The sequence below is a fragment of the Colius striatus genome, chromosome 6 (genome assembly GCF_028858725.1).
Source record: "Colius striatus isolate bColStr4 chromosome 6, bColStr4.1.hap1, whole genome shotgun sequence".
Taxonomy (NCBI): domain Eukaryota; kingdom Metazoa; phylum Chordata; class Aves; order Coliiformes; family Coliidae; genus Colius; species Colius striatus.
Genome location: NC_084764.1, coordinates 37,675,799 through 37,690,363, shown reverse-complemented (window position 1 = coordinate 37,690,363; position 14,565 = coordinate 37,675,799). Strand labels below are relative to the sequence as shown.

Sequence of the window (14,565 nt, the reverse complement as noted above, 5' to 3'; positions counted from 1 at the left end):
ACAGCCAAAACCAGCAGATGATCACCAAAGGGTGAAGCCACAGGTGCCCTTAGTTGTAGAGAAATAGTTTAAATCTGAGGAAGAAACACACCTTCAACACTCTGGGTTCAAAAGAAGTGAAAGGAAACATGATACATCCTGTTTCTACAAACCCTTTTCCAGTAACTCTAAAAAAACCTTCAAACTTTTAAGGATTTGCAAAGCTACTTACCTTCATTCATAGTTTTCCTGTTTTCCTCTGAAGTTAAACAGATTTATGTGTGAAAGGACAACCTGCGCTTGGCAAAATGAAGCCATTGGCTACATCTTGTTTACACGAGATCTGCGAAGCTAAGCCTCGAGTTTCTGTCTTTTCTTGCATTTTCTAACTCAGATTTTTTAAAAAGGTCTTGAAGAGCAGAATAGTTGTCACATTTTAAATACTTTTCTAATGGCTGGTTTGCTTCAGCATTTTCTTGTGATTAAAAAAAAAAACAAAGAAAAGAAAGAAAATGCTGGAAAATCTAAAGAAAAACAAGTAAATCCCAGTGTTAAGAATGTCTATGGAACAGTCAAGCTCAGATCTGTTCCAAACTCCATATCTTCATTCAAGGACTTTGCTCTCCCACCCTACAAATTCTTCTCAATGATAGATAAATTCTCATTGAAGCAGGTAGGAAAAAGCTGACAGATAGGTGAGTTCCCAATGCTTGGGAACCATCCTTCGGAAATCAGTAGAGGCAACATTACAGTAGGTAACATAGCATCATGGAATCATTTAGTTTGGAAAAGACCTTGAAGATGATCAAGTCCAACTGCAAATCTCTCACTGTCAGCTCCACCACTAAATCACGTCCCTCAGGTCCCATCTACACGCCTTTCAAATACCCCCAGGCATGGTGCCTCAACTGCTACCCTGGGCAGCCCCTTCTTATGTTCAATAACCCTTTAGTGAAGAAATGTTTCCTAATATCTGATTCTAAACCTCCCCTGGCACAACTTGAGGCTGTTTCCTCTCATCCTGGCCCTTGATACCCAGGAAAAGAGGCCGATCCCCACCTCACCACAACGTGCTTTCAGGGAGTTGGAGGGTGCAAGAAGGTCTCCCCTCAGCCTCCTGTTCTGTCAGATAAACAGCCCCAGTTCCCTCAGCCACTCCTCGCAACACTTGTGCTCCAGACCCTTCCCCAGCTTCTCTGCTCTCCTTTGGACAGGCTCCAGCACCTCAGTGACTCACTTGTGGTGAGGGGCCCAAAACCAAAAGTGCTATTGGAGGTGCAGCCTCACCAGTACCAGGGGATGATCAGTTCCCCTGTGCTGCTGGCCACACTCTTTCTGTTAGAAGCTGGGATGTTGTTGGCCTTCTTGGCCACGTGGGCACACTGAAGGATTCTGTGATTCTATGAATCTGATGGCATAACCAATTTTTTATCCATCTAACTACATACTCAGCAACACTGTAATATCCTCTCTTGGATACACTGCCTAGAAAATGTTGGCCAAAGAACTGGTTCGGGCCTAGTATATGTGCAATCTACAGCTGTTTGCCTCAGTGTCAAAGGTTCTGCTGTGAGTTGTGACCAATGCAGGACTGCACGACCGTGTCCCATGCTGCAAGCAGACAAGCAAAACCCTGGAGACCAGCCCAGTTGCATTTCCCTGGAGCTGCCCTTGGACACAGGGAAAGAAGGGGCTTCTGGAATCATCAAGACTTGCATTAGAGTCCAATTCTTGAGCTAGAAGGAGGCAGAGGAAGGAAAATAAAGCCTTTCCAAGCAAAGTCCCCTGTGGGCTCTTCGCAGGCTATCCTCACCTGTCCACAGAGCCTCTTGAGCAGGAGATGGCCACCTGCCAGCTACTTACATCCTGACTCACTTTTCCTGAGAACTCAGCAAGGCAGCGTTTCACAGACAAGAGGAAATCCCTCAACAACACAAAGACCAGAGAGTGGAAAGTTTGGGGGGAGGGGTAGCGGGGGGAGCTGTGGTTTGGGTTTTTTTCCCAGCTTCCCCATGAGTGTATTTGACAGCTCGCTGTTCCCGTCAGCACGGGATATCGGTGGAAACCAGAGCTGGGAGGGCTCTTCTCGCCTGAGGGAGGCTTCCCAGGAGCACAAGGGATTTACCAATTGCCACCTTTCATTCCCTGTCTCTTGCTGTGTCCCACCAAAGGCCATGTGCAGTGGCAAGCTACAGACAGTTTTGCTGGTGACAGGCTACTTTGTCTACCTGCTGGTGGGTGCAGCAGTGTTCCAGGCACTGGAGAGGGCTGCTGAGAAGCAGGAGAAAATAGCAGCTGCCCAAATGAAGGAGGCTTTTTTGCAGAACTTCACCCACCTCACAGTGGCAGAGATGGAGCAGTTTATGAAGGTAAGTCCCAGCTCCACGAGATGTTGTTTCCAGCTCAGCCTTTCTGCACAGATAACCTCCGCTGCCTTCCTACTGCTGCGGTCGTTTGGATGATTTTAGCAACCTCCAAGCCCGTTCTCTAGTCTGAGCAGGCAGGTCATGCTGACAGTAAATACAGTTTGTGTAGCTTCACAAATTAGCTATTAACAGTCCTCATCCTATGATGTCCTGATTCTTGGAAGCCTTGCCTCCTGCTGATTTGACTTGCTGTAGGGCTGTGCTCATCTACAATGGGTGGCATGGCAGGAAAAATGAGGCTGTGTGAAACGAGTGGTCGCGGTTGCTACTTATAGCAGTGTCACAAATAGCACAAAGGAACAACATGGCAAGGTCTGAAATAATCTCCCAGGCAAAAAAAAACCCAACAACCCACCAAAACCAAACAAACCCAAGTCTAAATCATTACAAGCAGGATAGTGTAGTCAAGGTTTCTTTTTTGAAGATGCTGCAGAAGTGGAACAGGTAGCCTGGCCACGGCACAGGAAGCTGAGATGGGTATGCTTGTCTCTGCATCTTTGGTATTGCTTAGCTCCATCTGCTACAATGCAGAAGAAAATGGAGAGTGCACATAGCTTTACTGTAAGCATTTGCACATGGGAAACTATTGAAGCTCTTAATGGGCCAGCTCCCAGGATAAGGAAAGAAGAGGAAGGACTGGTATTTCTCATAACACAACCAGCAGTCCAGCCTCTGGGTCACATATGCATGCACCCTCTTCACCTTGGATTTTTGCAAGGGGTGTGGAATGATTTCTGTTAGTCTTGATTTTCTGGGACACCAGTAAAAGAGATAGTGAGGGAGGAAGGGGAGGGGGGAAGACTTTCCTGGTGCAGTTTATTCCAGCTTGTGTCTTTTCGCTGACAGGGCTTAACCCTGGATTTTACCTAAGCTGTTTCTGTGCAAACCAGCCTGCCTCCTGGCTACCTGGTCCAATGTTCTCTGTTTGCTAAAGGCAGAGACAGGTAGATACCATTTGGGGGTTTAAAATTTTTTTTGAACTTTAAAATAAAAAATTATCAGCATTTAAAATTGAGGAAGGAAGGAAGAGTTAGAAAATGCATAACATGATATATGATAGGGCTGGAGAGGCTTGGGAGAAACATCAATTCCCCAGTGGCAGGGCAATCTCAACCCAAACCATCTCTGGCAGATGTTTATCCAACTTTGTCTCAAGGGCCACGTTTTAAATATGTGCATGTGTGTTTATGCATGCAGTTTAGAGAAGAGTGTATGCACCAGGCTGCAGTCTGATCATGGTCAGAGCAAGAGTAATCCCTTGAAAATCAATGGACTATGTCCCTTATGATGAAAGGCTGAGGAAGCTGGGGCTCTTGTGCTTGGAGGAGACTGAGAGGTGATCTCATTAATGTATACAAATACATAAAGGGTGGGTATCAGGAGGATGGAGCCAGGCTGTGCTCAGTGATGGACAATGATAGGACAAGGGGCAACAGGTACAAGCTGGAACATAAGAGGTTCCAAAGAAACACAAGGAAAAACTTCTTCCCTGTTCAGGTGAGGGAGCACTGGCAGAGGCTGCCCAGATGGGCTGTGGAGTCTCCTTCTCTGGAGACATTCAAACCCATCTGGACAGTTTCCTGTGACACCCACTCTAGGTGGTCCTGCTCTGGAAGGGGGGGTTGCACTGCATCATCTCTTGAGGTCCCTTCCACCCCTTAAGATTCTGTAGTTCTGTAGTTCTGTGAATTTAAATCTGTGACACCAGAATACAGCTTTAAAATGAAATTCTCTGTTTATGTCATATGTGCCCTGCTATAATTCACTGATGCCCTCCTGAGAGGAATCAGAATCTATGCTCAGTAAGCCTGCATATAGGTGGATGATTAGATCCTGGATCCAGCGCTGCTGTCTCAAGGGCAAACTCAAAACCAGCAACCATCCATCCCATCACTTAAACCAGTGGCCTGTTTTGCTCTGCCATGTTGTAGTCATTTATAGGATCCTTTTCTTCCCAAAGTAATTAGCCTAAGAGAACTGAGGTCCTGGATCACACTAAAAGAAACAAGTTCTCGTAACACATACTAGAGCAGTCAGTATAAACAGGGCAAAAGACTAAGACTCAAAAACACCAGCTGACTGCTACTCAGCCTTGGGGGTAAAGGTGTGAGTAATGGCAGAGTGACAGGTGAGGGGTATTTAGAGAGAAGGAGCAACAGTTGGCTACATCAAGTCCTAGCACTTGAGAAAAGCCATGTTGACAGCAACTCTCACTTTCCCTCCCAGAACCTGACTGAAGCCATTCAGAATGGAGTATACCCTGTTGGAAATGAATCACAGATTGAAGACAGCAACTGGGACTTCAGTAATTCCTTCTTCTTTGCAGGCACGGTTGTCTCCACAATAGGTAGGCCACACATTTCCACATATTTTTTTGGTGATGTTTCTTATGTCTGGTTATTAGTATTGATAATACTTTCAAGGATAACATTTCAGCCCTTTGTTTCCATGGATGGTAAGAGGAAATGGACCCGTTTCTGAGATCACACCACTGCATAGCTCTTCAGTGCACACCCTGAGGTAGTAATGTGCCAGGAGGAAGAGAAATGGGAAGGGGGCAAGACAAATGCTGAGACTTTTACACTACTGCTTCAAGGTGTTCTGACCTTTCCAGAGGTTGCATGCCTCTGTCTGCCTGTCTCTTTCTTCCAAATGGGTATCTCCAAAAATGCCAGCCTGCCAAATTTAACCACAAAATCCACACTGTTGGCTCCTGCATCACACTCTCATGCAGTGAAAGTCAAATCTATGTTTTTGCAGAGTGAAGCCTCACTCCCACTACACCTTAGGCACAGCTGCTCTATGAGTGTGCCCCAGTGGTGTCACAGCATCATAGCAGGTGTGTAGGTGTTGCATGAACCCATGGAGAGACCTCCTGCTGTACAAGAAAGGCAGGTTTCTGACCCATCTTGTCAGTGACAAATATTCCATGGTTACAACAACATTTGGGTATCAACAAAGCTTCCCTAGCTTGCCAGCACCCTGCTGTTGGCCAATCCATTCTGTGCTATCACCTGTATTATTGTATTGTTTTCATCACAGTATTTCTCTGCCAAACTGATCAGTCACTTCTCATCAAATTTGTACCCCCAGTGAGGCAGACAGGCCATCCAAGGAAAAGTGCAACTTCACCTGTTGCTCTGTACCTTCAATGCAGAGGTCTTTTTTGAAGGTGCATCAGGTACTTCCACACATCTCCACCAGGTTTTGCCATGATGGGATGTTTCTCCAACATGGACCACAAGGCAGCTCAAGCATTTGGAGGCCCAGTAGCCATAAATCACTCAGATGTTTTATTTGTTTTTTCCCCCAAAGAAAACATTGAATTTTCAAAGTAATGGATGCCTTGAGATGAACTGTGCCCGGGAAGCGCCTTTTCTCAGGGTCACTGGTAGAGTAAGGACATACACAAAGTACAGAACTCTTGCACTGAAGGGTGGATCTCATGGGATCTAAGAGAAACAGTCTCCAATCCATTAAAGGAGATGTTTGGAGTTCTGCAGCTGTTGTTCCAGTAGTTAGATAATTCCTCTTTCAGTAGGACTTTAGGACAAATATCTCTTTGGCATGAATAAATCAGCCACTAGTAAGGTCCAGACTAATTAGCGCTGTTTCTTCTACTGCGTGCTGCATTTCCTCCAGAATTGGGGCCAGGATCTGGACATACCAACTTACTGGCATTTAGCCAGGGAGGTCACTAACACACAGGCAGATCCACAAGAAGCTAGAGGTGGCTGTGTGGGAATCTGACATGACAATCAGCCTGGGATGTCGGCCTTAATGTCTTCCAGGTCCCCAGACTTCTGCTTTCTGTCTTTTCGTGTATTTGTCACAGGACAGAGCATGTTTTCCATAACTGCTTCGAGATTGTTCTTTCATTCCCACCAAGGCTGGGTTGGGAGCACACAGTGCTCACTGCATTCCCTAAAACATGCAAGGAGAATGACTTCATTTGCTCATCAATGTTTTCAGAGAACAAGAAAAAAAGAGTGCATGTGGATTGAGATGTGCTAGCCACATCTTTTGGAGTCAAAGGTAGGGGTAGATGTGAATGTGAGCGTGGACTGCTCCAATTCTTTGAAATATCTCCTCTGACCCATCTTTTTTCATAGGCTATGGCACACTACGTCCTAAAACTGCTGGGGGCCAGATCTTCTGTGTTTTTTTTGCTCTGTTTGGAATTCCTCTGAATATTGTTTTTCTGCACCGTGTTGGTAAGATGCTCTCACTGCTGTGTAAAAAGCTGGGGAAATTCCTGTATGAGAAAGGAATGAGAAAGGTAATTAGTTTTACTTACTCAAGCACAGTTATATGCTCATTTCTTTATATTTTTTTTTCCTCTCAAGATATATGCTGACATTATCTTCTACTGTATTTGTTCTCATGCTGTGTGAGACATTGGGCTAGGAGAGGGAAAGACATTCTTCACTTGCAAGGCAACCCTAGAGGAGAAACGGATACTTTTCTCTACCCATCCAAATGGCAGACATCCATCCCCCTTCAGCAATCAATGGAGATAGTAGGCACCTCATCCCACTTCTCTAGACACTAATCTCCTGAGTTAACACTTTAGAGAAGTACCTCTCTCCTTTATCTCAAGAGGATGGGGCGACACTTTTTCTGTAGTGTCCAGTGATAGGACAAGAGCCAGTGGAAAGAAGCTGGAACACAAAAAGTTCCACTTGAGGAAAAACTTCTTTACTGTGGGGGAGCCCTGACCCAGGCTGCCCAGGGAGGATGTGGAGTCTCCTTCTCTGGAGGGTTTCAAAATCTACCTGGACATGTTCCTGTGTGACCTGATTGAGGGGAACCTGCTCTAGCAGGGGGGGTTGGACTGAATGATCTCTAGAGGTTCCTTCCAACCCCTACCATTCTGTGATTCTAAAGAAAGAGATGATTAAATATCTCATCTTGAAGAAGCAAAAATCAGGTGAGCTGTAGCAGTTTCAATGGATATTGACTCAATGCCTAGTGTGTCACCTCTCCTTATTTATTATACAGTCCTTTAATCCCTCACCTCCCTTGACTTTGACAGAAAGGAAACATCAGGCTGAAGTTTTCCATTTTACTCCTGTTGCTGAAAGGTGAGGAAGCACCTGTAAAGGGTTAGAGACTCAGGATATATCTTGCCTGGTTAGACCCTAAGTTATTTGCAGCTGAGGAAGTGAGAATAGCTTTTCTGTTGTCTCCTACTCTAATTCTGTTTCAGGACAAGGTATGAATGTTACAGACAAGCCTGTTCAAATTGCTAAATTTTTCCCCATGTCTGGCAAACTTAAGGCTTGATCTCAGAACATAAGGCTTGATCAGATATAGACTCAATCACATGCACAATGCATGAAAAATTACTGAATAGCTGCCATTAATTTCCAGACAATCTAGAAATGCTATACATAAACTATATGTGTGTCTGGCTGATAAATCTGAATATATAACAAGTGTTTTTTTCCAGTCAAAGCTTCTTTGTGGCTTCTGGGAAGTAGGGTGGTTCAAAATTCACTACCCAGGTACTTCTTCAGCAGGAGCTCATTTGTTAAAGGTCTTCTTGTAGTAAATTATGGCTAAAAGTCAAGTTGTAGCCGTGGTGCAATGAGAAATAAAGTCAACAGTCAAGAATCCTAGAGGTAGTATTGTCAGAAATGTGGATATTTGTTTTAAAAAAATCTACTTTTCCAGGCAAATATGGATGTTCTTTACAGTAAAAGTAATTTAGGAATTCCTCTTACACTCATGGTCAATGGAGGGTGACACAATCAGGTAAAAAACTGTATCTCCCAGGGCTACTGTGGACATGCAACACCCATGATACATGGCTTTTCCCTGCTTCAGAGGAAGGCTAGGGTACTTTTAGAGGAAAAGCAGTCAGTGCAAATCCTTCAGTTCCTCTGGTCCTAGTAGGTGTTCTTACATAGCCACCCATTTTGAATAGCCACCATTATACATGGCCTGCTAGTGTGTAAAATTGTGATTATAACTGAATTGGTTTCTTTCTTTTTTCAGAAGAAGATCAAATTTTTGACCCTTTTGTTCTTCCTGGCAACGGGGATCTTAGTTTTTCTGTGCTTGCCATCACTCTTCTTCCAGATCACAGAGGGCTGGTCCTACAGTGAAGGAATTTACTTTGCATTTATCACCCTCAGCACCATTGGCTTTGGAGATTATGTAGTAGGTAAGAATGATTTCAGAGAAGCAGCACAGCAGAGCATCAGGGTTATGACTGAAATTATCACGGGTGCACTGCATAGTCCACCAACGTGCTATAGAGGCAACTCTTCTGTCTGAGTCTTTGACTAGTCCTTGGCTTGTACAGGCCTGGAGGAAACACTCATTTCTCTGGGATTGTATGTGCTGACAAAACCCACAAAAATGTCTAAATATAATGCACTGCAGTGCTTTGGGGTGTAAAGAAGCCAAATGTTTTGGGGAGGGAAGGGAAAGTGTAGCCTAGAAATTGAAGTAGCCTAGGAATTTGCATATACCAGAGAGTTTGCAAGAGCCAAACAAAATAAGGCATGTATACCTGCTTTAGTCATCAGAGACTTGTATTTCAAAGTGTAGAGTAGATAAGTAGTCATGTTTCAGAAGACATGATATTACACAACAGATGGAGAGGTGGAAATCCCAGTCATGGGAAAGTGGGGAAATCTACTCAGTCTACGAGAAGTGGGGCTTAAACATATTTATGACTATGAAAGGGGTCTTTAGTCTCCTGGGCATTACTGGAGGCTCTCTGTCTTCCCAAGCCAGAGTTTAACATTTTCCCTGAAGACAAACTGTTTAAGCTACACTCCAGCATGTTGGAGTACTTTTCAAAACACTTCTGTGGATCTGCTGACCAAAATACACTCAAATTGTGGAATCAGCTTCCAGAGGAACTCCAAAATGATCCCCAGGAGCCAAAGCAATGTCCAAAGAAGATGCAGTCAAATGCCTGGACTCCATGGACATCTACAACAACCTGTCCTGCCAGCATCTTGCCAACCTGAACATCTCTTCAGTGGGGATATGAGAAGGAAGCTCTAAAACTAAGACTTGAGCACCAGTGCTGTCTCTACAGAGAATCTGGAAGCCTCCCAGCCCTTTCCAATAGACAGACATTCACCACACAACAAGCCCTAGGCTCCCAGGCCTTGCAGAGATGCAACAGGGGCCTTGGAGACTGGCTGGCAGCTTTGCTGTGTGTTTGAAAGATTTCTTACATCAGGCTGAGGACTTTGGCAGAGGGACCCTACAAGCTTTTCCAGATACCGTCTGATGTTCCCTGTTGACGTTAATTTCTCTGAGTCTACTAAAGAGAGCTGGGTGTGCTTTGATGATCCAGTGACATCTTGTTTGCATTAATTTAGAGATCATAACAATCTTGTAGCCTGGCAGATGGCTAATCATTCAGTGGCAATGAGTTGATAAGGCCCCATTTCCCAACTTGGTCCTGGACAGCTAACTGCTTCCTTTTGCTACAAAACACAGGAAAGCAGTGTTGGCTGGAATTCCTCTTTTCATGTAACCCAGAGAAAGATTCTTTGTCTCCAACAGTAGTTAGGCACTATTGCCATGAATATGACACAGAACTTGGGCATCAGAAGGGAAGCTCTGACATGTGACTGGGGCCTCATTGCTCACTGTTTTCTCCAAGTGGGGCTAATTTTTTGTTGCTGTGGTAGAGGACAGGAGGGCACAGACATTTCTTTCCTAACCATCTGTAAGTTTGATAGTCCTGGCCTGTGTGATACTGAGCACCTTGAGTGTCAATGGTGTGGAATAAAGGAGGATGGAGAGTGTCTGTTGCTGTGCAGGAGGAAAAGAGACCATCAAACTGGTGCATTCTCTTCCTTTGTCTGTATTACAAGTATGTTACAATAACAACAGCAAGTCACAGCCTGAAACACACTGCCTCCCTACCACTGTCCTCCTCTGCAGCCGTATTATTTTTCAAATACTGTGATTTCATCATCATTAGGATGACTTAAGTGGAGGTAAAATTTTTCTCCCTGCAGTATTTATCTCAATTTGCCTTAACAGTGATAAAATACTGGTAAGTTGAATGGCGTGCACATGAAAGACACAATAAACCTTCACAATGAAACCAAATGGATTTGCACTGGCAAAGTGGAACAGAACAGGCTTGACTTTATTTGCATTTTACTAATTCAAAGCTGTTTTATAGCTGTTGTACTTTAAGCATGAGATAAAGGCTGTTTTGGGTAGAGAGACATTCTAGGAAGATGAGTCTGGAATTAGCTGCTCGTAATAGGTGTTCACACAGATGATACTTCCAGCTGGAAACTCCTCTTGGGCTGTAAACCAGATTTATGCCCTGCTGAAGTCCAGTTTTGATTTAACATTACTAGTTGCTAAGCTAACCCCACAAGCTCAATTTGTTCCAGAAGAACTACTACCACCACTTTATGGAGCAGATTCACAGAAAACAAAATCATTGGCAGCAGATTCTGAAGTTAAGAGCACAAATGGAGATGCTTTGCAGCAAGGCTGGTATCCCCTCTGCCAACTCAGCCCCAGTAGAAAAAAAAGGAAACAGCTGTTGGATATCTATCCTTGAGGACAAATCAGCCCACTCCTGCCCCGTTTCCAGAGCTCTTACATGATGAGGTACAAAAATCCTGCACAGTGGTTAATGCAGTACAGAATCACAGAATGGTAGGCCTAGGCTGGAAGGGACCTCTAAAGATCATCCAGTCCAACATCCCTGCTCAAGCAGGTTCACCTAGATCAGGTCACTGAGGAACACATCCAGGTGCAGAGCACTGCAGGACTTGAAAAGAGTCACCACCATCCTGACTCCTTCTGGGCAGCTTCCCACTGGGAAATGATGCCCCAGGTTTTTAGTGGTCTCCCTATCTATGCACATTTCTGTGTTATCCACTATGTGGAGTCACCCGTGACAGTGATTTGCAGCACTCAATAAGCAGTATCACCAAATTTTCCTGCAGATGCCAGGGCCATGTCAACTATTTCTTTATGATAACGTTGTGTGGGACTAAGTGCAGCAGGAGTAAATGCTCTCTGGATGTTGATGGTGGATTGTTGACATCTGAAGAAACAAATAAAATGACCTATGCAGAAGAGTGGTGTGCAATGCTGGCTGAGGCTAAGAGGTTTGGGCTACATGAAATAACCTTCGCTGGTTTCCAGTACAGAAAGTTGTGTTCTTGGCATATGTCGATGAGTTCTCACCAGTCACCTTGTTTTTTAATGGAGGAAGCTCGTAACGCCATTCAGGAGTAAAGCAGGAATTGCAACTACTTTCTTTGTATCATCAAGAGTACCTGTAATTTAAAGCAAATATTTTTTAGGTTATAATCAGACTTCATAGTAGTATATAGGATTATAACAACCTAGGTAGTTGTAGTCCTGTGGGTATAGAGGCTCACTGTTCTCTGTTTTTCATGCTTTGGGAAGATTTTCAAGATAATATGATACAATTTTGCACTACTCCCCACATCACTGCATTTACCTGTAGATGTAGGGATTGAACTGTTACTGGTATGGGGGAAAAAAAATATCCTGCTCTGCTGCTAATTCATCTCAATCCCAGTACATCTTTTTGACAGGCCAACGTGTTTGTGCTAGCTTGTATCAGCATTTATTGCAACAACAAACTTGCCCACCCTTAACCTAATGCTGGTGAGGTGAGAGACACCACTACAATGCAAAAGTCACCTTGAAGTACTCAATGTAAAATACATTTATGAATCCATTAAGCTGCTCCACTTTACACAGGTGAAGCAATTTTAAGTTGTTCATTTTCTTCTTTCTCTCTTCTTATTTCCAGGTAAACAGCCTGGCAGGAATTACTTCTCCTACTACAGAACACTGGTGGCCATTTGGATTATTTTCGGTCTTGCCTGGATTGCTCTTCTATTCAATTTACTGACAACAGTACTAGAGGATACTGAAAAAAAAATCGCCAAGGATCTCCATCAAATTGGAAAGGTGATTAAAGACAACGAATCAAACCAACAAAGAAGATGTTGGCCTGCTCAGTTTGTTCCAGAAGAACTACCTCCACAGCTTTATGGAGCGGATGCACAGAAAACAGAGTCATTAGCCGCAGATTCTGAGCACCTAGACAATGGGAAAAAAAGCTTTTTCTTGTAGCAAAACCTTTCCCATGACACAGGAGAGTTGAATTCTTCATTGGAATGAAATACTCAAAGAAATTCCCATGGAAATAAAATTTCTCCTACCTTTTGCTGAGACCTTTCAGAACTCAAGACTTACAGTTACACAAAGCCAAAGCCTGAGAAATTTGCTGCCCAATTTGCAGCTAGGTTGTGCTAACAACCTGAGAACTGCACTTGTTTTGCAAGGCATTTTTAAGGTGCTTTCACAAAAATGCAGAGGAGGGGCATGGCAGAGCTAGCTGGTTCTATTTGGATTTAGCTGCTTGCAAGAAATCGTGTTTCTTCCAGGAACTGACATGCACAAGCTTTTCTGAGGCATCCCATGGCACCTTTGGAAGAAGAAATAGGGGTGTAGAACTTAATAGATTCATGATTTGAGATGTCACGTTGGATAACTTATTATCTGAAAGACATGTTTAAAGGACAAGACCTGAGCTCAGTTCTGAGACACCAGAAGCATCTAATGGACAGGCTTAGACAAAAGTTTGCATGTTAGAAATTATTACTTCTACCTCTTCCTGTTTTATACTAAGACAAAGGCAATTTCATCTTTTATCCCCGTGCCTTTGAAAAATCTTTCTGATGTTGTTTATAAAGAACATTCTAGCCCATGCCTTTAATTCAAATTTTGTAATGTTATTCTGCATGCACTTATAAGAACAGAGGAGTCCTCCCTGCATCAGAGCCTTGCTGCTGTATTCCATAGGAGCCATAAAGTGAATTAAAAATGATTCTGTTGTGCTGGGCTAAGGGAGCTTTGCAGGTGCTAGTGTTGTCTAAACACCTTCAAACAGATAAGAAAAGGACAGGTAGGGTGTTTCAGATGTACTGCCTGGCATGCAGGCTATATCTGGCTGAAGACCCTGGCCTTTAAAGGTTCTTTTTAAAGGTGTCAGGTGTCTTGTGTTTGTCCACAGTGTATGAAAACCCTGCCTTGAAGTGCTGGGCAAGCAGTTGTGGTAGGCACAGTTGTAGAGGTGAAAAGTTCTATGGGTGTATATAGTTACCCTAAAAGTCAGTCTTGTCCTGTGTCTGACCATGCCTACTGGAGGCACGTGCCTCCAAGTAGAATAAGAACAAGGCAGCTCTGCCATGCTCCCACACTGGCGTCCAATCCCTCTTCCAGTAGCTGGGGGACCCAAACAGGAGGTGGGGGTCTCTGCAGTTCAAAGTCCATTATGATGTCCAAATGCTGAACACCATCACCCACAGGACCTACCCAAGGCAGGCTATAGGTTTAATACACAAAGTGTCTCCCTTTGACGGTGCCAAACATGTTGCTGGACAGGTTTTCATGACACCTTCAAGTTCCTGTTTTGTCAGACAGTGAATAATTGTTCTCTGCTCACCCTCTGGGTGTTAGTTACAGCAAGACCAACCCTTGCCAGAGCTATTCCTGTATGAAAGGGAGAATAAATTACAGCTGTAAAGCAATTTTAGGTCATAAAGACACAATCAGCCTTCAAGTCGTAACTATTTCAGTCAAACAAAACCACACTTCTTGCCAAAACAACCCCACTAGTTCAAGACTTGGCATGTAGACCTGACCAAATACATACTTTTTTCCATCCCTAAATTATTTTACATTGTTGCCCTCAAGGCTGACTTCTCACCTGATATATCTGTCACTAAACCTTTCTGGGTCAGCAGGAACAAGAGATGACCAAAATCAGGGCAAGGGAGCAGGGGTATCATAGGAGACATTGGTCCTTGTGCAAGCCATAGCCCTGTTACTGTCACACAAGGCAACACCATAGCCAGGCAGAGAAAGCAACTGCATGCTCTCAGGCAGGGATCTCTTCACCACTCTGTTTTTTCTCCTCTCACAAAGCATTGACTTGCATTATTGCTTCCCAGGCATCATTTTTTCTCTTCTGCCTTTTCCCAGCCTTTCCAACAAGGACCACTCACCTCATTTGCAGTCTCACAGGGTTACTGTCAGGCCTGGTTCAGGGAAAGGGGGTTCTGCCTTGGGATGCAGTGATGATTTTGCACAGCCTCTCGCGGTTCCTACCAGG

The 14,565-nt window shown here is 44.1% G+C and overlaps 1 protein-coding gene across 2 annotated transcripts; it reads left to right on the top strand.

Annotated features, from left to right (window-relative positions):
* The first annotated feature begins 2,044 nt into the window (after positions 1-2,044).
* Positions 2,045-12,632, top strand: LOC104550100 (potassium channel subfamily K member 16). 2 transcript variants are annotated; one of them, XM_061998029.1, is made up of 5 exons: positions 2,045-2,348; positions 4,632-4,752; positions 6,518-6,684; positions 8,490-8,574; positions 12,196-12,632. In XM_061998029.1, exons 1-5 carry the CDS (start codon positions 2,154-2,156, stop codon positions 12,519-12,521), a joined length of 894 nt encoding a protein of 297 aa, XP_061854013.1. In that variant the 5' UTR covers positions 2,045-2,153; the 3' UTR covers positions 12,522-12,632. The 2 variants fall into 2 exon arrangements, with proteins under 2 accessions (XP_061854013.1, XP_061854012.1); XM_061998028.1 differs by having other exon boundaries at positions 8,406-8,574.
* Positions 12,633-14,565: the final 1,933 nt, after the last annotated feature.